General features: G+C 45.2%; 2 protein-coding genes across 5 annotated transcripts; one reads left to right on the top strand and one right to left on the bottom strand.

Moving 5' to 3' along the window:
• Positions 1-5177: 5177 nt before the first annotated feature.
• Positions 5178-15994, bottom strand: cdhr2 (cadherin related family member 2). Its single transcript, XM_079744342.1, has 28 exons — positions 15937-15994; positions 15666-15716; positions 15483-15572; positions 14969-15058; positions 14757-14879; positions 14480-14623; positions 13864-13939; positions 13654-13763; positions 13018-13224; positions 12762-12911; positions 12161-12322; positions 11785-11846; positions 11326-11569; positions 10808-11047; positions 10627-10696; positions 9921-10511; positions 9563-9634; positions 9345-9394; positions 9092-9243; positions 8880-8976; positions 8662-8750; positions 8483-8551; positions 8148-8283; positions 7698-7819; positions 7241-7354; positions 6930-7013; positions 5612-5669; positions 5178-5420 (listed from the first exon to the last, which is right to left on the bottom strand). The coding sequence occupies exons 2-28, from the start codon at positions 15666-15668 to the stop codon at positions 5283-5285; spliced, it is 3543 nt and encodes a 1180-aa protein (XP_079600468.1). The 5' UTR covers positions 15669-15716; positions 15937-15994; the 3' UTR covers positions 5178-5282.
• A 2766-nt stretch (positions 15995-18760) lies between these two features.
• rnf44 (ring finger protein 44) lies at positions 18761-26378 on the top strand. 4 transcript variants are annotated; one of them, XM_079745317.1, is made up of 11 exons: positions 18761-18868; positions 21261-21452; positions 21815-22064; positions 22919-23086; positions 23605-23784; positions 24134-24295; positions 24458-24573; positions 25364-25451; positions 25727-25848; positions 25978-26077; positions 26204-26378. In XM_079745317.1, exons 2-11 carry the CDS (start codon positions 21346-21348, stop codon positions 26264-26266), a joined length of 1356 nt encoding a protein of 451 aa, XP_079601443.1. In that variant the 5' UTR covers positions 18761-18868; positions 21261-21345; the 3' UTR covers positions 26267-26378. The 4 variants fall into 4 exon arrangements, with proteins under 4 accessions (XP_079601443.1, XP_079601445.1, XP_079601444.1 ...); XM_079745319.1 differs by lacking the exon at positions 18761-18868 and adding an exon at positions 20023-20426 and having other exon boundaries at positions 22919-23038; XM_079745318.1 differs by lacking the exon at positions 18761-18868 and adding an exon at positions 20023-20426 and having other exon boundaries at positions 24143-24295.
• Positions 26379-27824: the final 1446 nt, after the last annotated feature.

Raw genomic sequence — 27824 nt, 5'->3', positions numbered from 1 at the left:
TTAGTTCAGGTCAAATAGTTTCCAGTAAGACTAACACTTACATAACACCTGATGTCCGTATGAACAACATGGCACATGAAACGTCAGAGATGTGTGCTCCTGACAGTCATGTGCATGAAAACAAACATGGGAGTCACCGTCGCCGTGCCTTGCAGGTCTCTGTCGGTCAGCGTTTGTGCGTGGGGAGAGAATGGGCAGCCTCGAGGATGAGAGCGGGAGACCTGTGAAGGACTGTCAGCACCGCGCCGGAGACACCGATGATGGAGAGCATCTGGGCGGAGCAGACGCTCTCAGAGCTGGCCCACAGCCGTCTCCCACCAACACCGGCCAGCGCTCAGCCAGCAAAGAGGACCGCCGGCCAGAAGTCCAGAAAGTGAACATCCAAGAGGAGGAGCCGGAGACCTCTGAAGCGGCTGTAGACCCCGCTGTGGCGGTAGACGGTGTAACTGTCATCGTTCCTGCGGAGCCCCCTGCCGCCATGACCCGCGTGGCAACCGACAGCTGCCCCCATGTCAAGAGCGTCCCACTGGAGGTCGACCCGCCCGGCACAGATGACCCAGCTACAGAAGATAAAGTGGTCGCCGCGTCTACCAGGGCGGCCACGTTGCCCTCTTGTGGTCCGACCGACAGCGAAACCAGAAACCAGAAACCAAATACTCAGGAAGGACGGGCTGTGGCTGAATCCCTCTCTGTGGACAATACCACAGGAAAGGAGAAACCTGAGCAGGGAGGAGATGAAGAAGCAGGGGGAGGAGGAGCAGGAGCAGGAGGAGGAGGAGAGGGAGCAGGAGGAGGGGTTGAGGCCCCTCCCGTCCCACCGTCCCCTGCCCCTCCGGGCCAGCAGCACATGCGCACCCAGGTGAGCCTGGAGGTGGTGCAGTGCCACTCGGTGGCTTGCAGCCCCATGACACCACCCGGGGGCGGCCACACGTTCGTGTTCCCCGAGGGAGCGCAGAGCAGCGACGGCAAGGTGCAGGTGGAGTATCGCTCCATTGCCACGGCGCCTATGACCCCGAGAACGCCCACTGCCTCGACCTTCCCGGAGGTGGTTAAAGGAGAGTCGGGGCGGGGGGAAGGGGAGGTCCGGATGGGCAACGGGAGCCCAGAGAAGGGTCCGGTTCAGTTAGACAGCTCACAAGTTACCGCCCAGCCACCAGGTCGGCCACAGACACACAGGATTCCGAGCATGGACCAGGACATTACAATCCTAGTGACGCAACATGACAGCATGACAGATTCACAGGATGAAGAGGATGAAGAGGAGGCCAGGGTATCTGTCAGTGCTGTAGCTGGGCCAATTGGGAAGGTAGAGGAGGACGAGGACCGTAAGGCTGAGGTGGGAAAGGAACGTGTTGACAATCAGGTGTCCACAGCCAACAGCCACATGGAGAAGAAAACTCTGACTGAACATGTGCCCAACAAACCCATAAGCAATCTTCAACAGAGCAAAATGCAAATCGAGGGCCCCTCAATCATTTTCCGTGACAAAGACCATCCAGTCGAAAAGAAGACATCAGAGTCTACGATGGGAGAAACCAAAGAAGAAGCAAGTCTAGGCGCCAACCTCCCCGAAGGGGTCACCAAAGAAGCGGGCTCCCTGAAGATGCCTGCGGTGCCCAACTCCCCGGCACCCTCGGGGTGCAGCAACATGTACACCCAGGTCAGCCTGGAGGTGGTGCAGTGTCAGTCTGCAGCTACTAGCCCCATGACTCCTCCCGAGGGGGGCAACGCCTTCATCTTCCCCCCCTCTATCGCCACGAAACCGCAGGTAGAATACCGCTCGATTGCCACGGCGCCGATGACACCAAGAACGCCCCTGACTCCCGTAGGTTTTCCCACGAGAGCGATGGAAGCGCCGGAGGTGCAGAAGATGCCAGAGATGGACACGGACAAGGGGAAAGGCAACGCCGGGGAAACGGTGGCCGATGTGCACGAGGAGGGAGGTTCGTCGGTGGGGAACGGGGAGGTCGAAATAGAGAAGGTGGAGGGTACTAAGGGAGACAAGGGAAAGGATGAGGGTACTACTGGAGAGGCTAAGGCAGATGGTAGTACTGGTAGAGAGGGAAAGGTGGAGGATAAATCAGGAGAAGAGGGAAAGATGGAAGATATGACGGGAAGAGAGGGTAAGGTGGAGGATAAATCTGGTGAAGAGGGAAAGGTGGAGGGTACTACTGGAGAGGCTAAGGTTGATGGTAGTACTAGAAGAGAGGGAAAGTTGGATGGTAGATCGGGAAAAGAGGGAAAGGTGGAGGTTAAATCGGGGGACAAGGGAAAGGTGGAGGATACATCGGGGAAAAAGGGAAAGGTGGAGGGTACGCTGGGAGAAGAGGGAAAGGTGGAGGGTACTACAGTAAGAGAGGCTAAGGTGGAGGGTAGTCCTGGAAGAGGGAGAAAGGTTGGTGGTAGTACAGTAAGAGATGGAAAGGTAGAGGGTGGTACATTAAGAGAGGATAAGCTGGATTGTAGTCCTGGAAGAGAGGGAAAGGTCGACGGCACGACAGCAGGGGAGGAAAGAGCTGAGAATAACTGCAAGGAGGGCGTTGAGGAGGAGGAGAGCGAGGAGCCGGTGCAGGAGGTGAGCTGGGACGACAAGGGGATGACCTGGGAGGTGTACGGGGCGGTGGTGGAGGTGGCCGTGCTGGGCTCGGCCATCCAGAAGCACCTGGAGAAGCAGGTGAAGAAGCAGAAGCAGCCGTCGCTGCCCCCACCACCTCCGCTGGACCCGACCGCTGTCCCGCTCCCCTGCCCCACCACCACCACCACCACCACCTCCGCCTCCGCCAGCGTCAACGCCACCGCCGACCCCACGCAGGCGAGCTCCGGTAAGGGCCGCGCAGGGAAGAAAGGGGAGCGTGGCGTGAAGGAGGGCCGCCGCAGGAGGAACCCCTTCCGCCTGCTGCTGCGGAACATGCAGCAGCCCCGCTGCTGCTCCAGAGCCCATAGTGCCGAGTGAGCGAGAGAGGGAGAGAGAGGGGGAGAGTGGGGGAGGGAGATGGAGAGAGGGAGGAAGGGAGAGGGAGAGAGGGGGGAAGGGAGAGGGAGAGAGGGGGGGAAGGAGAGAGGGAGAGGGAGAGAGAGAGGGAGAGGGAGAGAGAGATAGAGAGAGAGACAGAGAGAGAGAGAGAGAGGGAGAGAGAGAGAGGGAGAGGGAGAGAGAGAGGGAGATAGAGAGAGAGAGACAGAAAGAGAGAGAGAGAGAGAGGGAGAGAGAGAGAGGGGGAGGGAGGAAGGGAGAAGGGGAGGAAGGGAGAGGGAAAGAGAGAGGAAGGGAGAGGGAGAGAAGAAGGGAGAGGGAGAGAGGGGGGAGAGGGAGGGAGGTAGAGGGAAAGAGAAAGTAAGGGAGAGAGACACAGGAAGGAAGAGAAAGAGAGGAAGGTAGAGGGAAAAAGAAAAAGAGAGAGACTGAATAAGAGAAAGAAAGAAACAAAGAAAGAGTGAGAGAGATAGAGAAGGTGAGGGATGTGTGGGTGAGAGAGAGATCCAGGCTAGCAATCACATTACAGGCTTAGATAATTGACTTGACTTGGAGAAAAGTACAGAAATACAGAAATTGACTTACAGAAGAGCACAATGCATCATCTTAAACGGTGACTGGTCTACTTAACGGTGACCAGGAGTTCGTAATTTGTACTTCGTAATGTGCTACAGTCTCTCTGCGGGAAATGAGTGAAGGACAACCTGCCTTTTGGGACAACTTAAAGCACAGAAACATTTTATACACAATCGGCTTCATTTACTTAATGGATGAGCCATATGGGATTGGTTTTGCTCTGGCGATTTTTATTTTCACATTTGTTTATTAAAGATGTCTTGTTATTAATGTTATCAAACCCCCAAAAATGACATTAAACTAGCCGCCAACATGTAATACTCAATTTTACTTTTTGGATATTTTCGTTTTTTTAAACAACCATCTATTAGTTGTCTGCTAATTTAAGCAGTTTTTACATTTCTGTTTTTTACATCATTGATTAGTGGGTAGCTATGTGGCAACCAGGAATTATTTGAAACTTTGAGCATTTGTCATTTATTGGGTTATTGGGTGATGATGGGAAATGATGAATTATTCTTTTGAAAGTCACTGTAGTTAAATGAAGATGAGAATAGGGATATGTAGTATTGCATGGGTAGAGAGAAATCAAAAGTGGTCTAAAGTCACTTCAATATGGGAATGAGGAAAATCCAGTGTTTGAATGTGGCGACAAAGTCTTTTATGCTGTATATCCTTTTGGCGCAAACATCTATGCTTATTCTTTGTTACTGTCTACCTTGTATTGTGAGAGTTTTACATACACACTTATGGAAGATGTGGTACTCATAGTGTTTAAGAGAAGTTATAATTAAGGTTGGATATAATTTCTGAGTTAGTTTTGATTAGTGATTCAGTTGTAAATGTTAATGTGTTTACTTCATTGGTTATTTAGCATTTATCTACAGAAACATTGGAATAGAAGTTTTTCATATGACAACAGATTAGAAAAAAGTGCAATACATTAATTTTTCTAATCCAATACAGGGTTAAATATAAATTATATTATACTGGTCATAAGTAAAGCCTATTGCTGTTGTAAAAATAATATTTCCTAAAGTTTGCTAAAGTTAAGGATCCCGGAGAATATTTTTGTGTAGAATGCTTCCATGCTGAATATCCTTTAGTCACATAATGTAGGAGAGGTATATTTGCTTTTTAACCAGTTTTTAATCATAATTCTTCTTTCAAGAATTGTGTTGATTTGAGCATAATACATTGACAAAACAGAAAGCATGATAAGGAAAATGCATATGAAACAACATTTTAAATATAGTACTGAGTAGAATAAAGTGATTCACATGTGCAACACAAATTTGGTTGGTTTTCTTTCCTAATACCTTTTCCTTACCATTATGGATTGTTTTTCAAATCCCTGCATGGTACAATTGAAAGTCAAAATGCCATCATTCATCAGTTTTGAATGAAACAGAAAGGTGCATTTATTATTATTATTATTATTATTATTATAAGGTAATTGTTTTAATATTCTACAATTTTCATATTATTCTTAGGTAGCTTACGAGTCTATTAAATGTCTGTTACATGTCTATTACAGGGCTGTTACACATATGTTACATGTCTGGTACAGGTTGATTACATGTCTGTTACAGGTCTGTTACATGTTGATTACAGATAGGTTGCAGGTTTGTTCCAGATCCGTAATTGGTCCGTTCCGGGTCTGTTAGAGATTACAGGTCTGTTACAGGTCTGTTAGAGACATGTAACATGTCAGTTCCAGGTATGTTAGGGGTTACAGGTCCGTGACGCTGAAGGCAGGGTTGGTGAAGCCCATCTCGGAGCTCCCAGCCTCCCGCCGGTTGGCTCTCTGGGCCAGTGCTGCCCCCAGAGGCTCGATGTTGATGGACTCCTCGTCCTCCTCCTGGATGACCTGTTATATATATGAAGTCCCCTTTAAAGAAAGATATATCATCCCAAGTATAGACAAAGAAATGTATGTCAAAGGATAAAAGTACAGTTAACTATCCATAGGCAATAAAGAAAAATTGGTTCTTGACGGGAATATTGCTGACCCGTGTGTCATATTCCAGATAAGAACTTGAACTTTGAAAAAGGCCTCACCATCATAGTTCTGTCATTCTCAGAGTGCAGGCTCATGCCGTCGTCAAAGGAATTTTCACTTTAAAATAAAAACACAGACACACACAAAAATCGTCAAAGACATGGATACAATTCCATTATTCCGGTATCAGCTCATCCTTATATGATGAGAAATACAGAGAAGTAGTGAATCTGCTTCGGTCAACCTGGATCCTATTTGACTACTATTTTTCGACGTAACCCAAGGTCCGATGACGTGTAAACAACAGGCTACTTCCTCGTTTGAATGTAGATATGATGATGGCATATCATGATGTGTCATCACAATAAAATGTTTGATTGGAACTGTTCCCAGACTGTATATTTTTTGGTACAAAGGTCGAGATTCTCCTGTCACTGTAAGTCACTGTGCTGGAGAACAGGTGTAGCAGGAGAACAGGTGTAGCAGGAGAACAGGTGTAGCAGGAGAACAGGTGTAGCAGGAGAACAGGTGTAGCTGGACAGGTAGTGCAGAAGAACAGGTGCAGCAGGAGAACAGGTGTAGCTGGACAGGTGGTGCAGAAGAACAGGTGTAGCAGGAGAACAGGTGTAGCAGGAGAACAGGTGTAGCAGGAGAACAGGTGTAACAGGAGAACAGGTGTAGCTGGACAGGTGGTGCAGAAGAACAGGTGTAGCAGGAGAACAGGTGTAGCAGGAGAACAGGTGTAGCTGGACTAGTGGTGCAGAAGAACAGGTGTAGCAGGAGAACAGGTGTAGCAGGAGAACAGGTGTAGCAGGAGAACAGGTGTAGCAGGAGAACAGGTGTAGCTGGACAGGTGGTGCAGAAGAACAGGTGTAGCAGGAAAACAGGTGTAGCAGGAGAACAGGTGTAGCTGGACAGGTGGTGCAGAAGAACAGGTGTAGCAGGACAGGTGTAGCAGTAGAACAGGTGTAGCTGGACAGGTGGTGCAGAAGAACAGATGTAGCTGGACAGGTGGTGCAGAAGAACAGGTGTAGCTGGAGAGGTGGTGCAGAAGAATAGGTGTAGCTGGACAGGTGGTGCAGAAGAACAGGTGTAGCTGGACAGGTGGTGCAGAAGAACAGGTGCAGCAGGAGAACAGGTGTAGCTGGACAGGTGGTGCAGAAGAACAGGTGTAGCAGGAGAACAGGTGTAGCAGGAGAACAGGTGTAGCAGGAGAACAGGTGTAACAGGAGAACAGGTGTAGCTGGACAGGTGGTGCAGAAGAACAGGTGTAGCTGGAGAGGTGGTGCAGAAGAATAGGTGTAGCTGGACAGGTGGTGCAGAAGAACAGGTGTAGCTGGACAGGCAGTGACGAATCACTAAGAGGGACCCAGTTACCTGATTCTCTCAACGTTGGAGCTCTCCTCGTCGAAGCCCAGGTCTGTCACCGTGTCTATGTTCAGGTTGAGCACCGGGTTAGCCCTGTTAGCCAATCAGGACCACACACACACACACACACACACACACACACACACACACACACACACACACACACACACACACACACACACACACACACACACAATAAATAACAGTAACAGCAGTAGATGTAGGCCCTACTTTACATCACTACAACGCTAGGACCCTCCTTGTTTACTGCCACATCCCAGGTGAGGTGAAACGAAGACGTTTAGGAGGTAAGTCCTCACCCCTCCATGGTGTACTTGTTGGTTCCCGGGACGACCGGACCCCCCCGCTGGTTTTCTGTCGTCTCCATGTTGGTGTACTTCATGGCCTTCGCTGCCTTCAGTTTGGTGCGGTAGCTGGAGAAGTTACAACAACACAAACCTTGAAGCTGTGTTTGTGTGTGTGTGTGTGTGTGTGCGTGCATGTGTGCATGTGTGCGTGTGCTCGTATTTGTGTGTGTGTGCACACTCGTTTGTGTGTTGGATGGAAGACATACAAAATATAAAAAAAAGACTAAGGTGAACCAATCAGCAACACATAAAATAAATACAAAACCATTGCTACAATATAGTACTTTTAACATACCACAACACAAGTCCCTATGTAAGACCTAAGTCCCTAAGAAGTCAATTCTTGTTGGTATAAGGTACATTCATATGAGTGATGGAAATGTTCCTGACGAGATGGAGACTGTGTTACCTTCTCCGTGTGCAGACCAGAGTGGTCGTGAGCACAATGAGGACAATGATCAGGCCCCCCAACAGACCCAGCAACCCAAACTGCAAAGTGTTAGGGGGCTCTTGGGACACAGTCACTTTGCCCTGGAAACACACATGCACACACACCGCACACACACACATGCACACACACACACACACACACACCGCACACACACACATGCACACACACACACACACACACACACACACACATGCACACACACACACACACACACACACACACACACGCACACACACGCACACACACATGCACACACACACACACACACACACACACACACACACACACAAACACATTTGACATCACAACTTCTCAAGGACTACTCACCAGCTAACAATACAATTCAATACGAACAATATGACATTAGATAGTTAATGAATAGAAGTACATGTGAAAGGAATAACTCACAACGTTATCGAGATTGTATTTTGACAGTAGTTCAAAATTTTGTGGATCTGACAACTTCTTATTCACATCTTCGGAAGAAAGGGCGGACCCGTTAGGGTACACGAAGTACGCCCTCATTAGAGTGTCACCCAGGGCCCTGGGGAAAATAACAAGTTATATCTACATGGGAACTACGGGAGGACATTGTTTAGTGAAGCTTTGATAACTCTGGTATGCGGCTATTGCAGACTATGTGACCTCGATATTGTCCGTGAGTTTGGCTCCCTCTAGTGGGTAGAATAAATTCAACGTGGGGAGCCTCACTAGTCTTTTGTTTACAAAAAAAAGATGATTACCTGGCTTCACCCGGGTCATTTTCAATATCCGTTACATAAACAGCAGATTTGGTTGCAGCAGTAAGAGCCCTGAAAACATTAAACAGAACACCTGATAAGAATTGTCCCTGAAAATGGATATTAAGAAAACATAAAAAGACTAAATACCAAATAATGAATAACACAATAAAATGACTTACAGAACGATACTGTCTCGGCTTGCAAGCACTTCCGCAACTGGCAATCCAAATCGGATTTGAACTTTAAATGATATGTCGATAATAAAAATCTAAAATACAGCAAAAAAGAGCATGAACTATTTAAAACATGTGGAAAACCCAAACTAATGGATGCTCCATTATCTTTAATTCAATTAAGTGAACAAACTGCCCAGGAATCAAACCAAGGTGCTGCTCACCTTGAGTTCAGTTGTTGCGGAGAGGCCACCGGTGTCTGTCGCGGTCACGTTCACCAAATACTTCCCCTTCTTTGAGCTTTCAAGCTCTTCAGTAGGTCTGCCCAATAAAAAACACAAAGTCTTTAAAAGATCTGACAATGGACCAATTAAGACGGAGATCGTTTAGAGGGAGGATACCACCTGGAATGAGGCGTGGTTGTCTTTATACTCACTGAATGATTCCCACATAAAAGTCATTCTGTTGAGTGGTGACAGCCTCAAAGATGGTCCTAAAATCGCTTATCTGGGAGGTAGTGTCCTCGTATTTCACCTTTGTCACTTTGAACACGATTTCCTTGTTCTTCCCGCTGTCCCGGTCCGTAGCCTGTGGACGTGGGAACGTTTGACGTGGTTAATGACTGTCCCGGTCCAATGTTCTGTATGGGATCGTGGAGATGTTGCCAGTGGGTCGTATGGCCTACTCACTGTAACCTGTGTCACTGATGAACCCTTGCTCGCGGTTTCTGACACCAGCACTAAAGAAGAAAACAAGATATCAGTTTGACCCTCATAGTCTTTGCTCGCCTCATCACCTGCCAAGCAATATTAGGATCTGCAAAGATAAGCCATGGATTTTTATTATTCGGAGTAAAAGACTCCAAATGAGATACTTATTTTCTGACAGATGGATGCTGTGAACTCACAAATGACAGCGTCTGAGATAAGGAATTCTGGAGCGTTGTCATTGACGTCCTCAATTTCCACCACCATTTCCGCTAACATCGAGTCGAAGAAAAAGTTTACATTAGGGTTCAATATGATTTAACACATCATGTACGTGTTCTATCCACACATTTGCTATATGACATATTACATGCCACGGTTACAATGCGGCGTGTATACAAGTAAGTGTATGCAAGTAAATAAACAAGTAAACATCATTATAGCATCTGCTGGTATGCATCAAGCAAGGAGAGTCGGTCTTGCATGTCTATGTTTGTGCAATGTGTGTGTCGCCACCTGTGACAGTCACAGAATGGAGGCGTGGCGGCTCGTCCTTACCTGCGCTGATGCTGTTGTTCGCTCCCACCTCCGTGTTCTCGTCCACCACCTGGGCCCACACCTTCACCCTGTCACACTCCTCATAGTCCAGCTTGGCCTCCGGGTTGATGGTGACCGCTCCCTTCCCGTCCACCAGCATCCAGTCGCAGGGTTTATAGGTGCCATTGCATTGGCACTCGCAGGACTCCATCTGGTAGACCAAGGAGCTCGTCCCGTCCTTGTCCTCCGCCGAGAACCAGCCCTCCGCGGTCCCGTTGGGCTTTCTGTTCTCCTTCACCTTCACGGGCTCCTTCATGGGCTTGAACTCTGGCCTCTCGTCGTTGACGTCCAGCACCTTGATCTTCACCTCCACCTCCGCCTTGCTCCCCGACAGGTCCATGCCCTCCACCTGCAGGTTGAATTCTTTGGGCTCCTTTTCGTAGTCCAGCTCGACGTCCGGGTCAACGGTGATGTCGCCGCGGTAACCCGTGCCGTTCGCCACCGTGCGGATGATGAAGCTGCCAAAGCTCCCTCCGAGGATGGTGAAGGAGATGCGGTTAAAATCCAAAGCCTGGTCCAAGTCCGTCGCCTTGACGGAGCCCACGATGGCACCTGATCGCACCATGGAAAACAGAGGGCAGTGTTGGCGGAGGTTTGTCCGTCGTTCTCTGTGTCAATCTCTGAGCAGGGAGCGAGCGCTCGAACAGCTTCACACCCTCATGCTCACCTTTCACCCCTTCCTTGACGGAAAATTCATACGAAGCCTTTGTGAATATGGGTTTGTTGTCGTTGACGTCCTGCAAAACACGCAGCGAGAACACAAAGCGTGATTATTATGAAGGGTCGGGTCGGGTCGGAGCCGGGTACACGGTGAGATCTCTGTCAATGGAGGCTGCTCTTTTGCTCACCTCTACATTGACGGTCACAGTGGCCATGGTCATCAAAGCAGGCACACCCTTGTCGGTAGCAGTTATATTCAGCTCAATCTTGCCCTTTGCCGTGGGCTCTAAGGCCTCTCTGTCCAGCTCAGCGCTGTTGGTCAGCACCCCCGTGGCGGCGTCGATGGTGAATTTATCACTGTACTTGGTGGGGAGGATGGCAAATACTATCTTTGAGTTATCCTTCTCTGGGTCATCTGCGTCTGTAGCCTGTGGAAAAAGGGATCGAATACATGTTCATTCAGAACACAGCTATGAGACCAAACACCTAAGGTGATTAAAAACACATTAATTCAAAACAGAGTTATGAGACAAATCACCAAAGGTTATTAAAAACACATAAATTCAAATCAGAGCTACTGGACAAAACACCAAAAGTGATTAAGAACATGATAATTCAAAACAACTATGTGACACCAAACTATGTGACACCAAAATGAGCACACGCATTGGGATTTTAAACATGCATATTCTTATTTCATATGAACCTCTATTTGAAGTGTGAACTGCTTGCCCTCTTCAACAAACACATTGTAGGAGTTGGGGTTGATTTTGGGTGGCATGTCGTTGATGTCCGTCAGACTGATCTCAAGCACTGTGGTGCCGATGAGGTTGTTGGTGTCCCTGGCTTGCAGTGTGGCTGAGTACAGAGAACTGACCTCGCGGTCAATCAGCTTGCTATTTGTCACATAGACTTCCCCTGTGTTTTCTGTTACGTTGAAATATTTAAGGCTGAAAAGCAAAGACATTATAGTCAGAGGTGCAATTGAATGTACTGTGTTCATAGTCAACACATACATAAGCGGCTTGAGTTAAACCAAAGGCATCCTTCCATAGAAACATAATAAGACAGAGACTCATGTTGAATCCAATGTGATAGGAGAGAGGTTATAAAATTGACATTTATGATCCTGAAACCTAATGGGATTTAGAAATGGCTTGCTCACATGCTCTGTGGAAGCATTCGGTAGGTGAGTTTGTTCTTGTCCATTTCGTCTTCATCTGTTGCCTGAAGAAGATAAAAGAAGCCAAATACTATTTGACTAATTTAAATGGATTTGAGATGCCATAGAATTGTGACAGCTCCAGGGCAGTGAATCTCTAATTCTGCCTTAATATTATTGGCTTACATATTAAGGCCAATCAGAAAATACTTATGCTGCTCAACCAGCCTGCTCTAACATTGTATATGTATATATTTCCCATATTTCCATTATTATTATGATTATTTTTAATGTTCACAATAGCTTTGATAGCACTTGAATCCAGCCATGATGTACAGGCTGTAACCGACCCTAGAGGCTGCGTACGTATGTCACATACCGTGATCACTTCCACTACTGTGTCAACGGGACTGTGCTCCGGCAAAGAGAGCTTGTACGTGTCCTGTGGGAAGGTGGGGCTGTTGTCATTCAAGTCCAAGATCTTAATGGTAACGGTGGCGGTGGAACGCATGGTGGTATCCTCCACATCTATGGCGATCACCTGGTCCGTGATGAACAACAGAGGACACACAAACCCAGGGCAACAGAACAAAGTGAAGGACGAACCGCACAGAATATCTTCAGTATGTTGATTTGATACATGCATACAAATGGATTCTATTCTCGATGACTATGTTATGATGATTGGGTGTAATTGTAAAACTTTGTTTTCCATGACTGCCACATGATTAGGACAAGCTGATAACAGACAACAAACAACTGACAACTGGGGTCCAAAGGGTGGCGAGTATTCTCCCTCCACCCATTGGTGTGATATAATATTCCCGTATATCTTCCATGTTGACACAATAACCCACTCTCAGTCATTTCCCCTCTCCTCTTGTTTAGCTCAGTGAACCCTGACTCACACTATCAGTTTTATCGCCTGGGTAGACGTGCCTTCATGTGGTGTGGGCAAACCGTGTACAGACGCATTTTACCTGAACAACCATTTCTTTTTTTTTCTCAAAGTCTAATTTTTGAGAGTCTTTGACCACAAGCTGGACGGTGCTTTGTGAAGTGGTTGACGTAGGATTCACGCCAAAGGCGTCCTTATCCACTCCATCCACTTCCAGTTTGATTTGTCCGTCCTGAAAATGACGGGATTATGAATTGACAGTTTTTCCATGAATCATCAAAAGCGCTCGGCAGTTGTAAGAGTTGCACGTTTGTGGTTGTCATGATTTTTAACCAGACCTGATCAAGGTCTTTGACTGTCATGCTGATTTGAAGATTTCCGGCTGAGTTTTCTTGGATTTCTCCTCTAAATTGACTCTCTTCCACGCATTTGCTTTCACAGTTATAAAACTTGGGCGGGTTATCATTAATGTCAATGATGGATATCTGCACATCAGCAGTGGCAAAGGCAACCTCCCCATTTATGTTTGGTTTCTGCTCAGTTGCCTGTAATACAATAGAACATAATAGAATTAGAAAATATACATAGAATAGTGTGAATATAGTAGAATATGTTTACAAATCAAGCATCAACCTAAACCTCTGGTTGTATTTAAGATCAATAGACTATGAACATGAACTAATCCAACCACTCACACACAAACATGCACACATGCACACTCATGCTCATGCCCGCTCCCACGCACGAACACACACACACACACACACACACACACACACACACACACACACACACACACACACACACACATACACGCACATACCTACACACATAATCTTAAACATATATAATTGAAATAATCATCCGTATGGGCCATTGGTGCTGTGAACTTAAATGTCTAAAATGTCTTAATAGTATTTGATCAACGACATGAAAGATAATTTGCTAAAGGAAACGGTTTAAAATCATCCTACCTTGACCGTCAGTGTAATACTATTACCAATGATTTCCCGGTCGATTTCTGAACGGACAGATATGACACCTGTAGTTTCTGAGATGATGAAGGGTACCGGTTCGCCTGAATCTGCTGACACAAAGAGGAGATGGTGTTTGATCACCTGCATCCATTCCCTTCTTAAAGTTAACGTAGTTACAAGTCAACAGTTGTCCTCGTGGACGCTCACCTTCTATGCTGTAGAGCATTTGGTCGTTGACTCCTGTGTCTTGATCTAGGGCCAACACTGTAAGCACCGTCGTTCCCTGGTGAGAGGAAATCACACAACCTTGACATCATGCCTCATGAAAGTAACACTACGTAAACACTGCAACTGTGCTTGGAGTAACTGCAATTTAACGTGCCGGCTGCAAAACCATCATCCTTACGCGTGTGAAAACATTCAATAACTATATGTTTTTATATGTTGTTCCGTGGTATATGTGGGAAGAGGGTTTATCTGTTATCTGTTGTATATGTGGGAAGAGAGTTTATTTGTTATCTGTGTGCTACACAGTGTTGCTACACTGTGTTGTCCCTTTTTAAATGTATGATGCCCTGAAACCAACTTGAATGTGTAAAAACAATTATCCCCTTGGGCACATTAAAGAACCTCTAACTCACTAACCCAATCGTTTGATCATCGGTTTTCCAGTGGATCTACATTATGTATAATTGCTGTTTTTTCACTTAGTTTGTCTGTACTTGTTTTCTTGATTCTGGTGACACTCAACAGCCCTACACATGTGACTCTCCACAGACTGTACCTTGTTCACTCACTAGTGTAAGGACAGAACATCCCTTACCACTGTTGATCCCTCTTGCACTGATCCTCTGTACGGAAGCGATAGGAATCTGGGATCGAGGTCCGGAACGTCCACCACTGTGATGAAGCCGTAGGTGACACTGGACTGGGGTTTAGTCATTGTGCAACTGCCACCTCCGTCATCCTGGTATGGGATAAAAGTGGGCCGCCGTTAGAAGGGAGGATGTGGGATGTACTACACATTGAACCTAAGGGCTGTAATTATACTGGAAAACTCAACTCAACACAAAATATCATTCCACATGCAAAACACTTACAGACGCATTTATCTTTAGCCGGTAGAAGGTGCTCAAAGAAGTGTAGTTTAGAGGATGGATTAGTTTGACCTCACCGCCACGGTCGCTGATGGTGAAGAGCTTTTTTCCATCAACTGGAGATACCTGAAAAAGACATTTGAAAAATGGGATTTAAACACAGTCATGGCAAATTACTATTCCAATAATGAATTAAAATGTATTGGCCAACTAACTTCAGCAATTCTGTATATCTCAGCGCCTGCCGGTCCAGTGTCCGGATCAATTGCCGATACTTTGAATAAAGTTTCTCCCACAGATATATTCTAGATATTGAAAGGAAGAATGAATAAAGAGCACAATCAGACACAAAAGTGGATCACCGTTGTTTACCAGGATATGTCCAGGTGTTGGTTCGATTTGAAGGGTAGAAGAAACTATAAACTTGCTGTATTTTGCAGTCATGGTTATGTCATTGTTGTAGGGTCACATAATGATGGTGAAAAACATGGGGCCATTGCTTCTTAACACTCGCTTGCTTACATTAAGTCAGAAAAACAAGACTACTAAATCATATCATTCTTCAGTTTAATCCATCTTTACTTTTTGAAATAATGGAATTGGGCTGTTAATTAACTTGCTGTTTCTTCATTAATTTTGTGGTGAACAAAAAATAAAGAAATCAACACATTTAAAAAAATGTCGAGAGGTATTTGAAACTAGTCAGCATCAAGAACACGTCCCACCCACCTCTTTGACCTCCACATTGTAAGAGGATTCCTGAAACATGGGCGCGTTGTCATTGGCATCCAATAGTATTATTGTTAGGTCCTTAGTAGCCTGAAAAACACGGAGGAGCATTGAGGCCTTTATGAATACAATACGTTAATAGTCATTTTTAATACAAATATGTTAAATTTACTGAAACTTTACCATATTTTTGCCATCAAAAACATCAATAGTGACCACAAATGAGTCTCTAGCCTTGACGTAAGGAGAAACAACAAAAAAAGAATACATTCAATTAATAAAACAATGAAAAGTTTAATAGCTAACAGTTGTAAAGTGTTAATGAAAAACAATCTAAAAAATGTTTCAAGCTGTTTAAACACAAAAAGGTTCACAAAAGCCATTTTAGGTTGAGTTACCATAACATGTTGAAAAAATATATATAACGAAAATCGTCTAATAATAAAACTCCTACCTCTCGATCAAGTCGGGTATTTATTGTGACTATTCCAGTGGCTTCGTCCACAGTAAAGAACCCGGCATTTGGTCCACTGATTGAGTATCTGAGGGGGTCCCCGTCCCTATCCGTTGCCTCTATTTTAAAGGCATGTCCATCTTTAAAGAAACAAGAACAGGACACCTCATTGTTAGACTGGTGGATTTGTACAAATACAAAAAACGCTATTAGTATTGAATATTGTATGCACACCTTTAGGAATGTCTTCACACAAGCTCACAAGGCTATTGTGAATTTCAGGAGTCATATTCGCTGCAGAGCAATTTCCGAGAAAATAACAGTTTGTTAGAATGCACAGGTATGGTCCAATCAGCTATTTGTTTAAAAAACATGAAGCTCAACTCACCATTTGTTAATGTGATCAATGCAGTGACAGTCAGAAGCAGTAAGCTGCTCGCTGTGATGGTAGGCCTGCCCATGCCTAACCCTGAGACAAACATAATAGTGGGGGGAAAGGTTTCTTTACAGGTCCTTATTCAGGCCTATACCTTAGACATTGTTCAAATAAAACATTTTGGTATTTTCTTTCATACGCCACTGGAAATTGCTACATGTCAAATAAATTAATCTATGTAGCAATTTACTTACCGTTCATATCATTTCATGAGAAATATGGTTGCTGTAATTCATTTTTATTAGTGCATACAAAAGTTGACTTTTGGTAAGTCATAAACGTAATCTTAAACTGAAGGGAATGTTCACCAAAATAACATGAAACCATAAAATGTAAAGATTAAACAAAAAGAGAAAGTCTACACCGTAACATAAAACAATAATATTCTAAACATACAAACATATAGCCCAGGTTCATACATTACACAATTCTGAATGTTAACACAACTTCCACCTCTTTTATCTGCATTCAAGTACGCACAATAAGAGGAACCATTGACTGTCTAGTCCAAGCAACTGATTGATTCTCTTGATTTACGTAGCAAAAAAATCATTTTGCCAGTGGCTGTTGTAAACGTTACCTGGCAAGATACTTCTTATTCTATCTGAGCATAATGGTAGGAGAAGAGAGAGACCTACCAGGTGCTGTTCTCAAGCTGCTCCTCAAACACTGAACTAGAGTGGACCTTTGCCTGTTGCTTTGGCCCCCTGATAACCGTCTCCCAGCTGTAAATATGAATGATTAACATTTACAAGAAAGACCCAGCCCATAACAGAGCCCTATACGTGCCACCTGTGTGCGTGTGTGTACGTGTCTGCATGTGTATGTGTGTGCCCACGCGCGTGTGTGTGTGTGTGTGTGTGTGCGTGTGTGTGTGTGTGTGTTTGGGTGTGTGTGTGTGTGTGTGTGTATGCTAGAAAGTTCCACCGAAACCGATCTCTGATGATGGCACGAAATCTTCCTCTTGCTCTCTCCTCGAAGCCAAACGAATGACCTTATATCATGTACAGTCCAAAGGCAAAACACAGCAAGAAAAATAAGTCACAATCCACATTGGACAAAAGTTTTTTTTCTTTCACTGTTGTATGCATTTTTACTATATTTCTGCATCTTTCTTTCCTGTGCCTGTCCTGTAATCCTGGTAGAAACTTTGAGGGCGGCCATAATAATGGGTTATCTGATTGGCCATCCCCTTCATGTGAACGTCACCCTCATGGCAAAGTGCCACAATATGGTCCCCATTAGCGAGGTTCATGGCTGGAAACACATAGCGTCAACACCAAATGATCTCAGATGACGTGTGTGCCTAAAAGGTAACGGTGTTTAGTAGCAGATACCTCTGTCTTGTGCATTGTGAGAATATTATTTGATCATTTGGTCTGCTATTGTGTCAATTCACAAGCACAATGTGTGCTTCGAACCAGAGTTCTGTTCACCTCATTAATGAGCTTTTCCCATAAAGATACACACACAAACACACACACACACACACACACACACACACACACACAAACACACAAACACCCCACTGTCTCTGTTCTTGTGATAAAAGGGCCCTAAACAAAGAGTTGTGTTCCTCCATCTCCGTCCTTCGTAACTATGCAGTTTTATACAAAACAGCACAGATAATAAACAACAGACACCAAAGTTAGGTATTAGGTTAAAGGAAGATGACAATATATAATAGAGCGTTTCTAAGACGAGACATAAAACTGTTTAAGAAATGCATGGACATAAGATTGGACATGAAGCATTATTATTAATTCCTCATGGACTTTAAGGCTTGAATGAACACTGATTTTAGGATGAAAATAGGGTATGTGACAACTAAAGAGAACATAACTCAACTAAAAAATATATAATTAGTTGTACGACCCTTAGTTTGCTATCGCTATAACAGTAATAGATTAACAATAATCACATTTGTATTTCCTTCTTTATGTTATAAAAAACAGTAAATGATTATCAATACGCAAGTACCCCATTATAAATTGTTTTTAATGAATGCATAGTACGAGTTTACTTATCAATAATTATGTTTCTGGTCGAGGGGCGTATTGACACCTATGCTTTCCGTACAATTAGGTCTACCCTCCCTAAATCATGCACGCACGTAATCGGTCCATTACGGTAAAAATGGCAGTCTGGAGTGCGCTCTCAAGATACGTAGACATGGGGGTAATGGGAAATGTGAATACACAAACGCATAAGAACTGTACAGCTGCAATGACCTATATAAGACTTCAAATAATTATCCGTCATTCTATTCCCATACCCCCAAGCGATACTGTTTCATAAAATCCCAATCACATCCCATGTATAAACAGAAACTCTAACGTAGGTAACCTTTTTCACACTAGTGGTGAAATCCGCGGAATGCTCTGTACACGGGGACAGTCGACTGGAGGATAACGCGCTCAGCCTCACGTCATGTGAGGACTACGGGCAAATAACGGTGATCGGACGCCTGCATATTCGCAATCAAGTCGTTATTGGGTAAGAGATTGTTTTTCACTTTATCTGAGATTTCTGCGTCGCATATGGAGGCTGCAGGCGAAGACTATTTCCCGGGCTGTCACCCAGCACAGCCTCCAGCCCCTCCTTGTTTTCTTGCTTGCGACGTTGTGATGTTTACATCTATGTCCGCAAACCGCTCCATTCCGTACTTACACAACAGTATAGGCTCCTTGCATCGACATTGCAAATTGCACCCGCTGTGTCGTTTCAAAGTTTGATGATCGAGCAACCGAAGGACGATCATGGTTTATTTTTGTTTTACTGGCTCTGCACTGAACTCGGCCTAATATTATAGGCCTATGTGTGGCATGCATGTTAACTTTAACGTTAATCAGTTGGGTGAGACGCTCTAACTGGCATCAGTGGTTTCTTGGTTTGGAGGCCAATTCTGCGGTGGTTACAGAGCGAGTGCTCTTTAGCCACTGTACTGCACTCAGTCGTGCATATGTACATCTCTGCTTTTAGGCCTACAAGGCTACTTTACATAATCGATTGTCTACCCTGTTGTAAGTAGTTAAACTTTGACTGATGCGCATATATGAACATGCGCATATGTTCACATGCTTAATATTTTACCCAATTCAACGAGTAGACCTAAGCGTCAAGCACAACCAAATTAAACGTTTCAAGTTGTTGCTAGTTGTCTGTCTCTCCAAATGGTTTGTTATTCTAATCCGACTTGATATGCACACACATTTTTGGGGTTATGAAAAGGTCTACTTTGGCCAAAAAGTACAATAAGATGGTATGATTGGTATGATGGTATAATGATATGCTTTTTTTTTTGTTATTCATGCAAAGCTTGTGTGTGTGTGTGTGTGTGTGTGTGTGGTGGGGGGGGGGGGGGGGGGGTGTGTGTGTGTGTGTGTGTGTGTGTGTGTTTTAAAAGAGATTTAAAAGTAAGGTTGGCACGAAGTGCTTCTTGATCTATCTATACTGTGCCATGGGTTTATTTAAATGCGGTTTTCTGTGGTGGTAATGATCACTTCATGCTATTCGAAACAAGAGCGTGCATTGATTGTTTATTTTGATCCACTGGATCGACTCAACTCAACTCCACGTTATGTGGTGCCTACGTCGCTTCTGATTGGTGGAATTTTGTGCTTACAACAAGGATGAGGGCGTGGCTTAACGCGAAACACTTCGAGGAACGTCCTCGCGCGAAGGAATGCTTTAAATTATACATAAACCGGAACCCTATTAGCGAGCCTGTGTCGGTTTTCTTCGTTTATATTTAACATTCGTTCGTATATAAAATAGTTTTTTCGTGTTCAGTGGAAGCAGATCTCCCATGCAGTTTAACCTTTCAATCTGATCAGAGCTAACAGCACAAAGCCTGTCCCAGCGTTGTTTCTCAACGTTTATTGAGAAAACTGTTGCCACGATCGGGCTGACGTGATCGATCATGGTCACCATTTACACCAGCCGTGTGATGTAGTTTGTGGTCATATACCTCGGCACACGCGAAACTGGGGAACACCTTCAAGCTGATTGTCTAAACAAAAGCTAACGAGCAGCAAAGGCAGCCTGTAAGAAAGTAAGTTGGGTTCTGAGCCATGGGTCGTACAGCATGAGCCACGTCTGACAGATAACGCTTCAAACTTCAACAAACTTGATGATCGATGATTAAGTGCATTGACAAGAACCGAAATCAGCTCAGCGACCGCTGGTTAGACGTGATGTGTGCAGCGTTAGGAGCTAGTGCAACAGGGGGGCTAATGTGGGGTAGTTTGCCCTGGTCAAGGGCTTATGGTGGTTAAAAAGATAATGGATCGGGACTCAGTTGTTTGATTGCATAATATTCTGATTGCTTCCCCGGTGTTGGTTTTGAAATGGTGGAATTATAGTTGACTATTTGGGCCTGCAAGTTGCAGTGTTTGCTAGCGGGTTGGCTAGTCTACTACCATATCCTTTGTTGTTGCTTTGTTTCTGGAGCACATGGCTTTCCATGTTTTTGTTCAGCAAGCTGCAGCGCCCCCTGTGCGGAAACATTCAATCCTGTCCGAGGCTCTTAGCTGATGCTCCTATCCTCCTCCTGTCACTCTTTTACGATATTTAGTTTCAAATGAAACATAAATGGTCGGTTGTTAAAATAGCAATGTAAATGGGTAGCAAGATCAGTATAAACATTTAAGCATACCGTTTTTTTCTATTCTATTTAATACGATTATATTGTTCTCCCAATAGCCAGCAGTATGTTCAAGACGTCAATGTATATGTTTTCTCATCTTCTTGTTACTGCTTTTCAGCCTTTACTTTCCCTGTTTATATTTGAGTTGTTTGTTGCTTGTAAAACCTGAATTTCCAGGATTATTAAAGTGTTATCATTTATAGAAACATTATGGTTTAAACCACATTTGTTTTTTCACAGGGTGAAGACAATCAGAGGCGACAACACAAGTGTCCCCTTTTAAGTTTATTTTCCCGGGGAGTGAATCGTCTGTACGACGTCACCAATGCGACCATGGGAAATAGCAGTCAATAGGCGGCCACCAACTGCCCCTTTAAATCAGAGGAGGTTTCCCGGAGAGCCCTGTAACACACCTGTGCATCTCAGGAGAAGGTATTGCTTTTGTTTCTTTGTAATCAAATTGTTTGTATTTTTGGATAAAAAATGCAAATTGTTATGCAATTGTTATTAACTTGAGTTGATTCAAATACAGATTAGATAGTGTCACCGAAAACTTCCCGATATCGGAGATGGGTTTAATATTGCAGTATTAAATGTTCATTGCTTACGTTAAATCAGACATTAACTGTCCAAAGCTTGTACCCTTACATCAGTATGTCATTTAACATTTAGAAGCCCGACAATGCAAAGGAACTACTCTCCAGCCCATGAACCAACGCTCATCCAACACGCTCCTCGTAACTGTCACTATGTATCGCTGCCACGTTCTAATGTAATCTCTGTCCAATTGGCAGCCCGCCACTGAGACGCCAGTGGGTGGGGAGAGATAGGCCTGCACTTCACGGTTCCCTGATCCAGGATGAGAATTTCCACCGCCTGCTCTTCTCCCAGCATCATCAGCAGCAGCAGCAGCAGCATCAGCAGCCACAGGTTCCTTTAGATGAATCGAGACATTACAACCACGCCAGCGCACCTCCACGCATGCTCCACCCTGCCGCACACCTGCCTCAGCAGAGCCCCATCATGGTGGATCTACATGACCAGGTAGCCACAATAAAAGCCCTGGCCTGAAGGCCGGACCTTTCTGTGGGGGTCAGCGATTCTCCAAAGCTACCTTTCATGGGATTAAAAAAAAGTAGCACTACAGATTTGCTATATACATGTGTTACAAGAATATCGTGGTAAGCATTTTTTCGAAAGCCTACAATTATTTAAGGATGCTAATTATTTTATATTACAGGAAGATAAATTTACCTTAAAGCTATATTCTCAAAGTTCTGAAATTGGAGGGAATATGTCCCACTAATGTTGTTTAGTTTTTAGAAATGTTAAGCGGCAAACAGGTTGTTTTCCTTAAGTATTCTCATAGTTGCCGCTGTTTATTCCCTTTCTGTGTATGCTATGTCATCAAGGTAGATGATTGTTAAGCATGACATGAAATAACTATAGGGCAGGCAAAATCCTGCATTACCATTTGTGTGTCATCATTTGAGAATCAACTTCATCGTAGTCATTGGATATGAATTGATGATTGGAGCACCAGTATTAAGTGTAAAGGGGTTGATTTATTGTGAGATTCAATCGGAATCAATCACGCTTTTCAGCATTCAGCAAATTGACCTTATTGTGTTTAACTTCAAAAACTGAAAGAGATACACTTTATTGTTTCCCTGTGGGGAAAGCCATTCTTTGCATTTAACACACCCTCAATTGCCTTGTCTTCAATTCATTCGTTTTACAACAGGCAATGGATCTTCCCATTATCCTAGATGAGAAAAGGATCCAGACTTATATTTAACATATTAAAACAATTGATTTATTATACATCATTTCCAATGACCCACGATGTCCTGCTGTAATGTTTTTTGACACAATGCTGTTTTTATCCCCCTTCAAAGATGCACCAGGGATCTGTACCAATATCGTACACCATTACCACGGTGACGACCCACGGCTTCCCCATCCACACCGGGCCGCCCCTCGCTGGGTGCAACACGCAGCAGCTCCCAGCATGCTCGGTAATGTTCAGCGGACAGCTCTCTCTGCTCTGCTGCCTTCCTCCTCCAGTGAGTTTGAAAAGGAAGAGCCTGAATGTCAGAAGCATCCATTTAAGCAAAGCACAACCATACCAGCGGCCGCTCAATTTCACCCTTCAGGGCTAATTGACTAGCTGCCGCCGCCGCTGCTACAGCTTGCCAATTTCATAACGCATTAAGCACCGCAGAGCGCCCGTGTGGTGTTTAGTCATAACCATTTATTACATTATATATATTTTCATTTAAATAATTTCATCATTGTCGTTGTTGATTGGGTGTTTTTTTCCGTGATAATATTATAGTCTGTTGTGTTTGCTGACGTATTAGGATATTACGAGCCTAAGCTAATGTATTATAGTTGAGTAATAATAATGAGTCACCTTGTTGTTCATGCGCTTAAACATGCTTTGTGTTTAATTATGCTTTGCTGCCTCAATAATACAGGCCTCTGCGTTTGGGGAAGCTCAAAACATGCAGATTGCTTCAGCATCACCGACCGGAGCGTTCACTCACCTGACCAGCTCCACTTGTTGTCTTTCTGTCTCCAGCTCCTTCAGGCCTGCACCATGCAGCACATGCCAGTGTCTTACCAAGCCTTCCCGCCCCTCATCTCCAGCGAGCATTTTATACTGCACCCCAGTCCTTCTGTGCCCCCCCACCCGCAGCAGCAGACCCACCTTACTCCCCTGAGCCAGTTCGTCCCTTTACAGCCTCAGCACCCACGCATGGTGAGCCTTCTGCAGTTCTTCTTATGGCTATTTTACTGTTTCTTTCTTTTCTTTCTGCAGCAAACCGCAATGAATACAGTTTAATTGATTGATTCATGGCGGCGGTAGGGGTTAGGCATTATGGCTGCGTAGACACATTGCACTGCGGTTCAAACAGTCACCCTAGCCTCTAAGGTACCCTGTGTGCACAAGTCTGAGCTATTACCCGAAATAGCAACATGCTCCCACGCGACACTTACCCATTTCATGGATTTAATAATAGCTTTTTTAAGCCAAAACGTGTCTGATGTGGGGTCCCCGGTTCGGCGTACATGTGTGCTGTATCCATGAGATGTCCTGGTGTCCCCAGCCTCTGCAGAGGATGGAGAACGACGTGGATCTCCGAGGAGAGCAGCACGCTCTGGGGACCTTCCCGTACCCTCCGTCCCACCACCCTCCAGCGATGCCGCCGTCAATCCCCCTTCCATACCTTCCTCAAGAGCCCCTTCACCAGGAGCTGCCCTTTGGAGTGGTAAGGGTACCTTGCTTGATGGTGTGTGCGTGCGTGCGTGCGTGCGTGCGTGCGTGCGTGCGTGCGTGCGTGCCGTGTATAGCCTTGAGCTCAATGGCTTGTTTTAGCAGCACCATGGGTTGGCTCCCATGGTGCGGTTAACCATAATTGTGTTCCTTTCAGCCATTTCCCCACATGCTTCCCCGGCGGGTGAGTGGGCAGAGATACCGGTTACAGCAGGCTCCGCCCGCCCCTCCACCACCGCCCTCCTACTACCCAGGCTTCCTCCCCTACTTCCTGTAAGTACCCTGGGACAGGTCCCCTCTGTCAACACCTGGTTTATTATCCTCATCGCCTGCTCCCCATGTATTTTGAACTGAGGCTGATTACTGTGTTGTAATTTGGAGGATCTGCACAGAGTTTACAGTCCCAGTGTTTCCACATGCTAGCCGTAACACTGCAGTTGTAGTAGTTTATGTTGCATGTGTATGCTGTGTGTGATGACGCGTACTGCTGTGACTTTGAATATCCCCCTGAGGATCAATATTCTTTATCTAGTGGTGCATTCACGTTTAGAGTTAGGGTTTCTGTTTTTTTTAATTTTTTGTAGGGCTGAACGATTAATCGAATTCAAATCGAAATCGCGATGTAATAGCACACGGTATGCAAATCGCAAAGGCTGCGATTTAGAAAAAAAAGTGATTTGTTACCGTTACTGACTGGAAATCAGTACGATTCATTTATTTTTATGTTTATTTTACAATTTAATAGTTAAATAAAGAAGTTTACAATATAAATTAATCTCAACCCATCGGCCTGGCCTAAAGGAAAGAGCAGTTTTTGTGTTGACTGCTTCCACTGTTGTGTTGGTCATACTAAAGAATGATTTATTCATTTTTTTGTGAATAATACACAACATAAGGAACTTTAATAAATTATAAAAATCACACATTAAATCGCAATCGCAATATTTGTCTAAATTATCGCAATTAGATTATTTCCCCAAATCGTTCAGCGCTAATTTTTTGCCTGCATGTTTGAAAGACTTGCGAGGTAACACAGAAGGTTTCTGCTGTCTGTGCCCGCCAGGTCAATGCTGCCTGTGCCTCCCACCACGGTGGGTCCAGCCATCAGCCTGGACCTGGATGTGGACGACGTGGAGATGGAGAACTATGAGGTGCGTGTCTTCTTAGACTGTCCCGAGAGGGCTAGAGCTCAATAATGCTGGGTTATTTTTGATTAAGTTGAACTGCAGTTCGCAGCACTGACAACATTGAATACTGGCTCCTGCCCATGCCAGCTCTGCCAGCACTCCGGCTGTTGCAATCTGCTTTATCTGGAAAGAAATGCCTTGCTCTGTCAGGACGGGCCATTTGGAGCCGCCTGAAGTTGTGATGTTTTGTGTGTGTGTGTGTGTGTGTGTGTGTGTGTGTGTGTGTTTGTCCCCACCAGGCATTACTGAACCTGGCAGAGAGGCTGGGTGAAGCAAAGCCCCGCGGGCTGACCAAAGCAGACATAGAGCATCTTCCGTCCTACAGGTTCAACCTGGAGAACCATCTGTCTGAACAAACGCTGTAAGCTCAACCCCTGCCCCCCCACCCACCCTGCTCCCACTAAACAACAGCCCCCACCAATCAACACCACTCGTTTCAATGAAGACTCTCCTTGACACTTCCATGTCCCGTTTTCCCCCTCTCTCCCAGGTGTGTCGTGTGCTTCTGTGACTTTGAGTGCAGACAGTTACTCCGGGTTCTGCCGTGCAACCACGAATTCCACGCCAAGTGTGTGGACAAATGGTTAAAGGTAGGCCGACGCAAAGTCAGCCTCTCTTTGGCGTCATTCATTTCATTACCGTTCACCTTGAACTTTGAACCCCCACCTTGGAGCCCACCTCCTCCCTGATTTTTAACCTGCCTCTCCCCCCTCCAGACCAACCGCACCTGCCCCATCTGCCGCGCCGACGCCTCCGACGTCCACCGGGAAGCAGAGTGAGGAGCCACCGTCTCTCGTCTAGGAGATCCACGTACGGCCGAGCAAAATCCCCCCCCCCCCCCCCCCCCCCTGGCCAGACACTGTCTGGGTGGGGGTGGGGAGGAGGGAGGCTGAGCGGATGGGTGGAGGAGGAGGAGGAGGAGGAGGCCGGGGAACACCCACACCTGCCACAACCTCGCCCGATTTCCTCCAGTAATTACAGCTTACAACCCCACCCGCCCCCCCCCCCCCAACCCCTAAAAAAAAAAAGCAATCCAGGACAGTTCCCTGGAAGCTATCATACCTCTGCTGTGCTTCAACGTGTGAGTGTATTGAAACCCACTGCCTTTCGCAGCCTATAGCCAGAGTTCTGGGATTGCCAGCCACTTACTTCTCTCCCCCCCACCTGCCCCCCAACTCCTCCTGTTGCAAAATTCCAAAGATTTTCCCCCCACGACGTTGTACTGCTGCTTTAGGTCACAAGGTATCTGTTCCTCTTTTTGTTCTTTTAACTCTTGCAATGTGGATTGTGGTGTTCCTTCACGGGGAGGGGGGGTGGAGGTCCTGCGCTGAAAGTGGACGGGAGCGGCAGTGCTGTAGGTCGGCGGACCAGACACTTTGTGCAATTAGCAGAAACAGAATATGAATTCTTCAACATGGATATCTGTGTTTGGAGGCAAACGGCTGTCCTTCATAGATGCATGTTTATGTTAGGTCTTGGGAAAAGTGACTTGTTAATAATGTATGTTTTGCAATAATGTATTGATTATTTCAATAGTTTACCCCTTTTTTTTCTTTTTTTGTGGGCGGGGGGAGGGGGGGGGATTTGCCAACGCTATTGTGAACGTGTGACTTGCTGTGGTTTTAAAGAAGAAAAAAAAAAAAAGGTTCCGATTGGGTTAAGCCTGAGGTGGCGGACTGCAGATGATGGGACAGGAACTATTTTTTTTTTTAACTCTCCGGACACAGATCTGTACTGAAGCAGTCTCCTGGATTTGTGGATAGAGGAGGCAGCAGCTTCACTGAGGGCGGTGTGCTTGTCAATCTGAGTAGAGGAGGACAAAAGACTGCTTCTTTCTGAGGGGATCCTCCACGACAGAGGTCTCCACGCGTACAGGTGTGCATGAGTGTGTGTGTGTGTGTGTGTGTGTTTATCGTGTGTGTGTGTGTGTGCGCGTGTGTATGTATGTATGTATGTATGTGTGTTTGTCCTGTCCACAGAGCCGATGCATTGTGTAACCACTGGATACAGGGCAGCATGTTAGGATTTGCATGGACTGTTGATTCAGACTAGCAATATTTTAATCAAGCATTGCCACCAAATGTATCAAACAAATTTTAACAAAAAAAGTATACAGATTAAAGCAAGGAAGAAAACTTAATTCTGTTTTGCTTATCCAGAAAGTATAGAGGAGGGGGGAAAAAATGAAGAGGCTAATGCTTTGGTTCCATTTTCTTTTTTAAATGCAGTGGTATAGACAGATGTGGTATTCTGAAGGCAGAGCTGGAAGGATGATGCGCAGAAAGCAATATGTGCAATGAGCGGTGGTTAAAAAAGAAAATTTCTCTCCTTCCTTGT

The sequence above is a fragment of the Pollachius pollachius genome (assembly GCF_949987615.1).
Source record: "Pollachius pollachius genome assembly, chromosome: 10".
Lineage (NCBI taxonomy): Eukaryota > Metazoa > Chordata > Actinopteri > Gadiformes > Gadidae > Pollachius > Pollachius pollachius.
The sequence above is the reverse complement of the archived record's forward strand: the minus strand, read 5'-3'. Positions and strand labels throughout refer to the sequence as shown.

Coding starts and splice junctions, on each gene's coding strand:
- rnf44 (XM_079745317.1), top strand. CDS start 21,346: ATGCGACCATGGGAAATAGCAGTCAATAGGCGGCCACCAACTGCCCCT. Junction 24,296..24,457: donor AGGAGCTGCCCTTTGGAGTG/GTAAGGGTACCT, acceptor TGTTCCTTTCAG/CCATTTCCCCACATGCTTCC. Junction 25,849..25,977: donor CATCTGTCTGAACAAACGCT/GTAAGCTCAACC, acceptor CCTCTCTCCCAG/GTGTGTCGTGTGCTTCTGTG.
- cdhr2 (XM_079744342.1), bottom strand. Junction 8,977..9,091: donor TTTTATGTGGGAATCATTCA/GTGAGTATAAAG, acceptor TTTATTGGGCAG/ACCTACTGAAGAGCTTGAAA. Junction 7,355..7,697: donor CTGGTCTGCACACGGAGAAG/GTAACACAGTCT, acceptor TAACTTCTCCAG/CTACCGCACCAAACTGAAGG.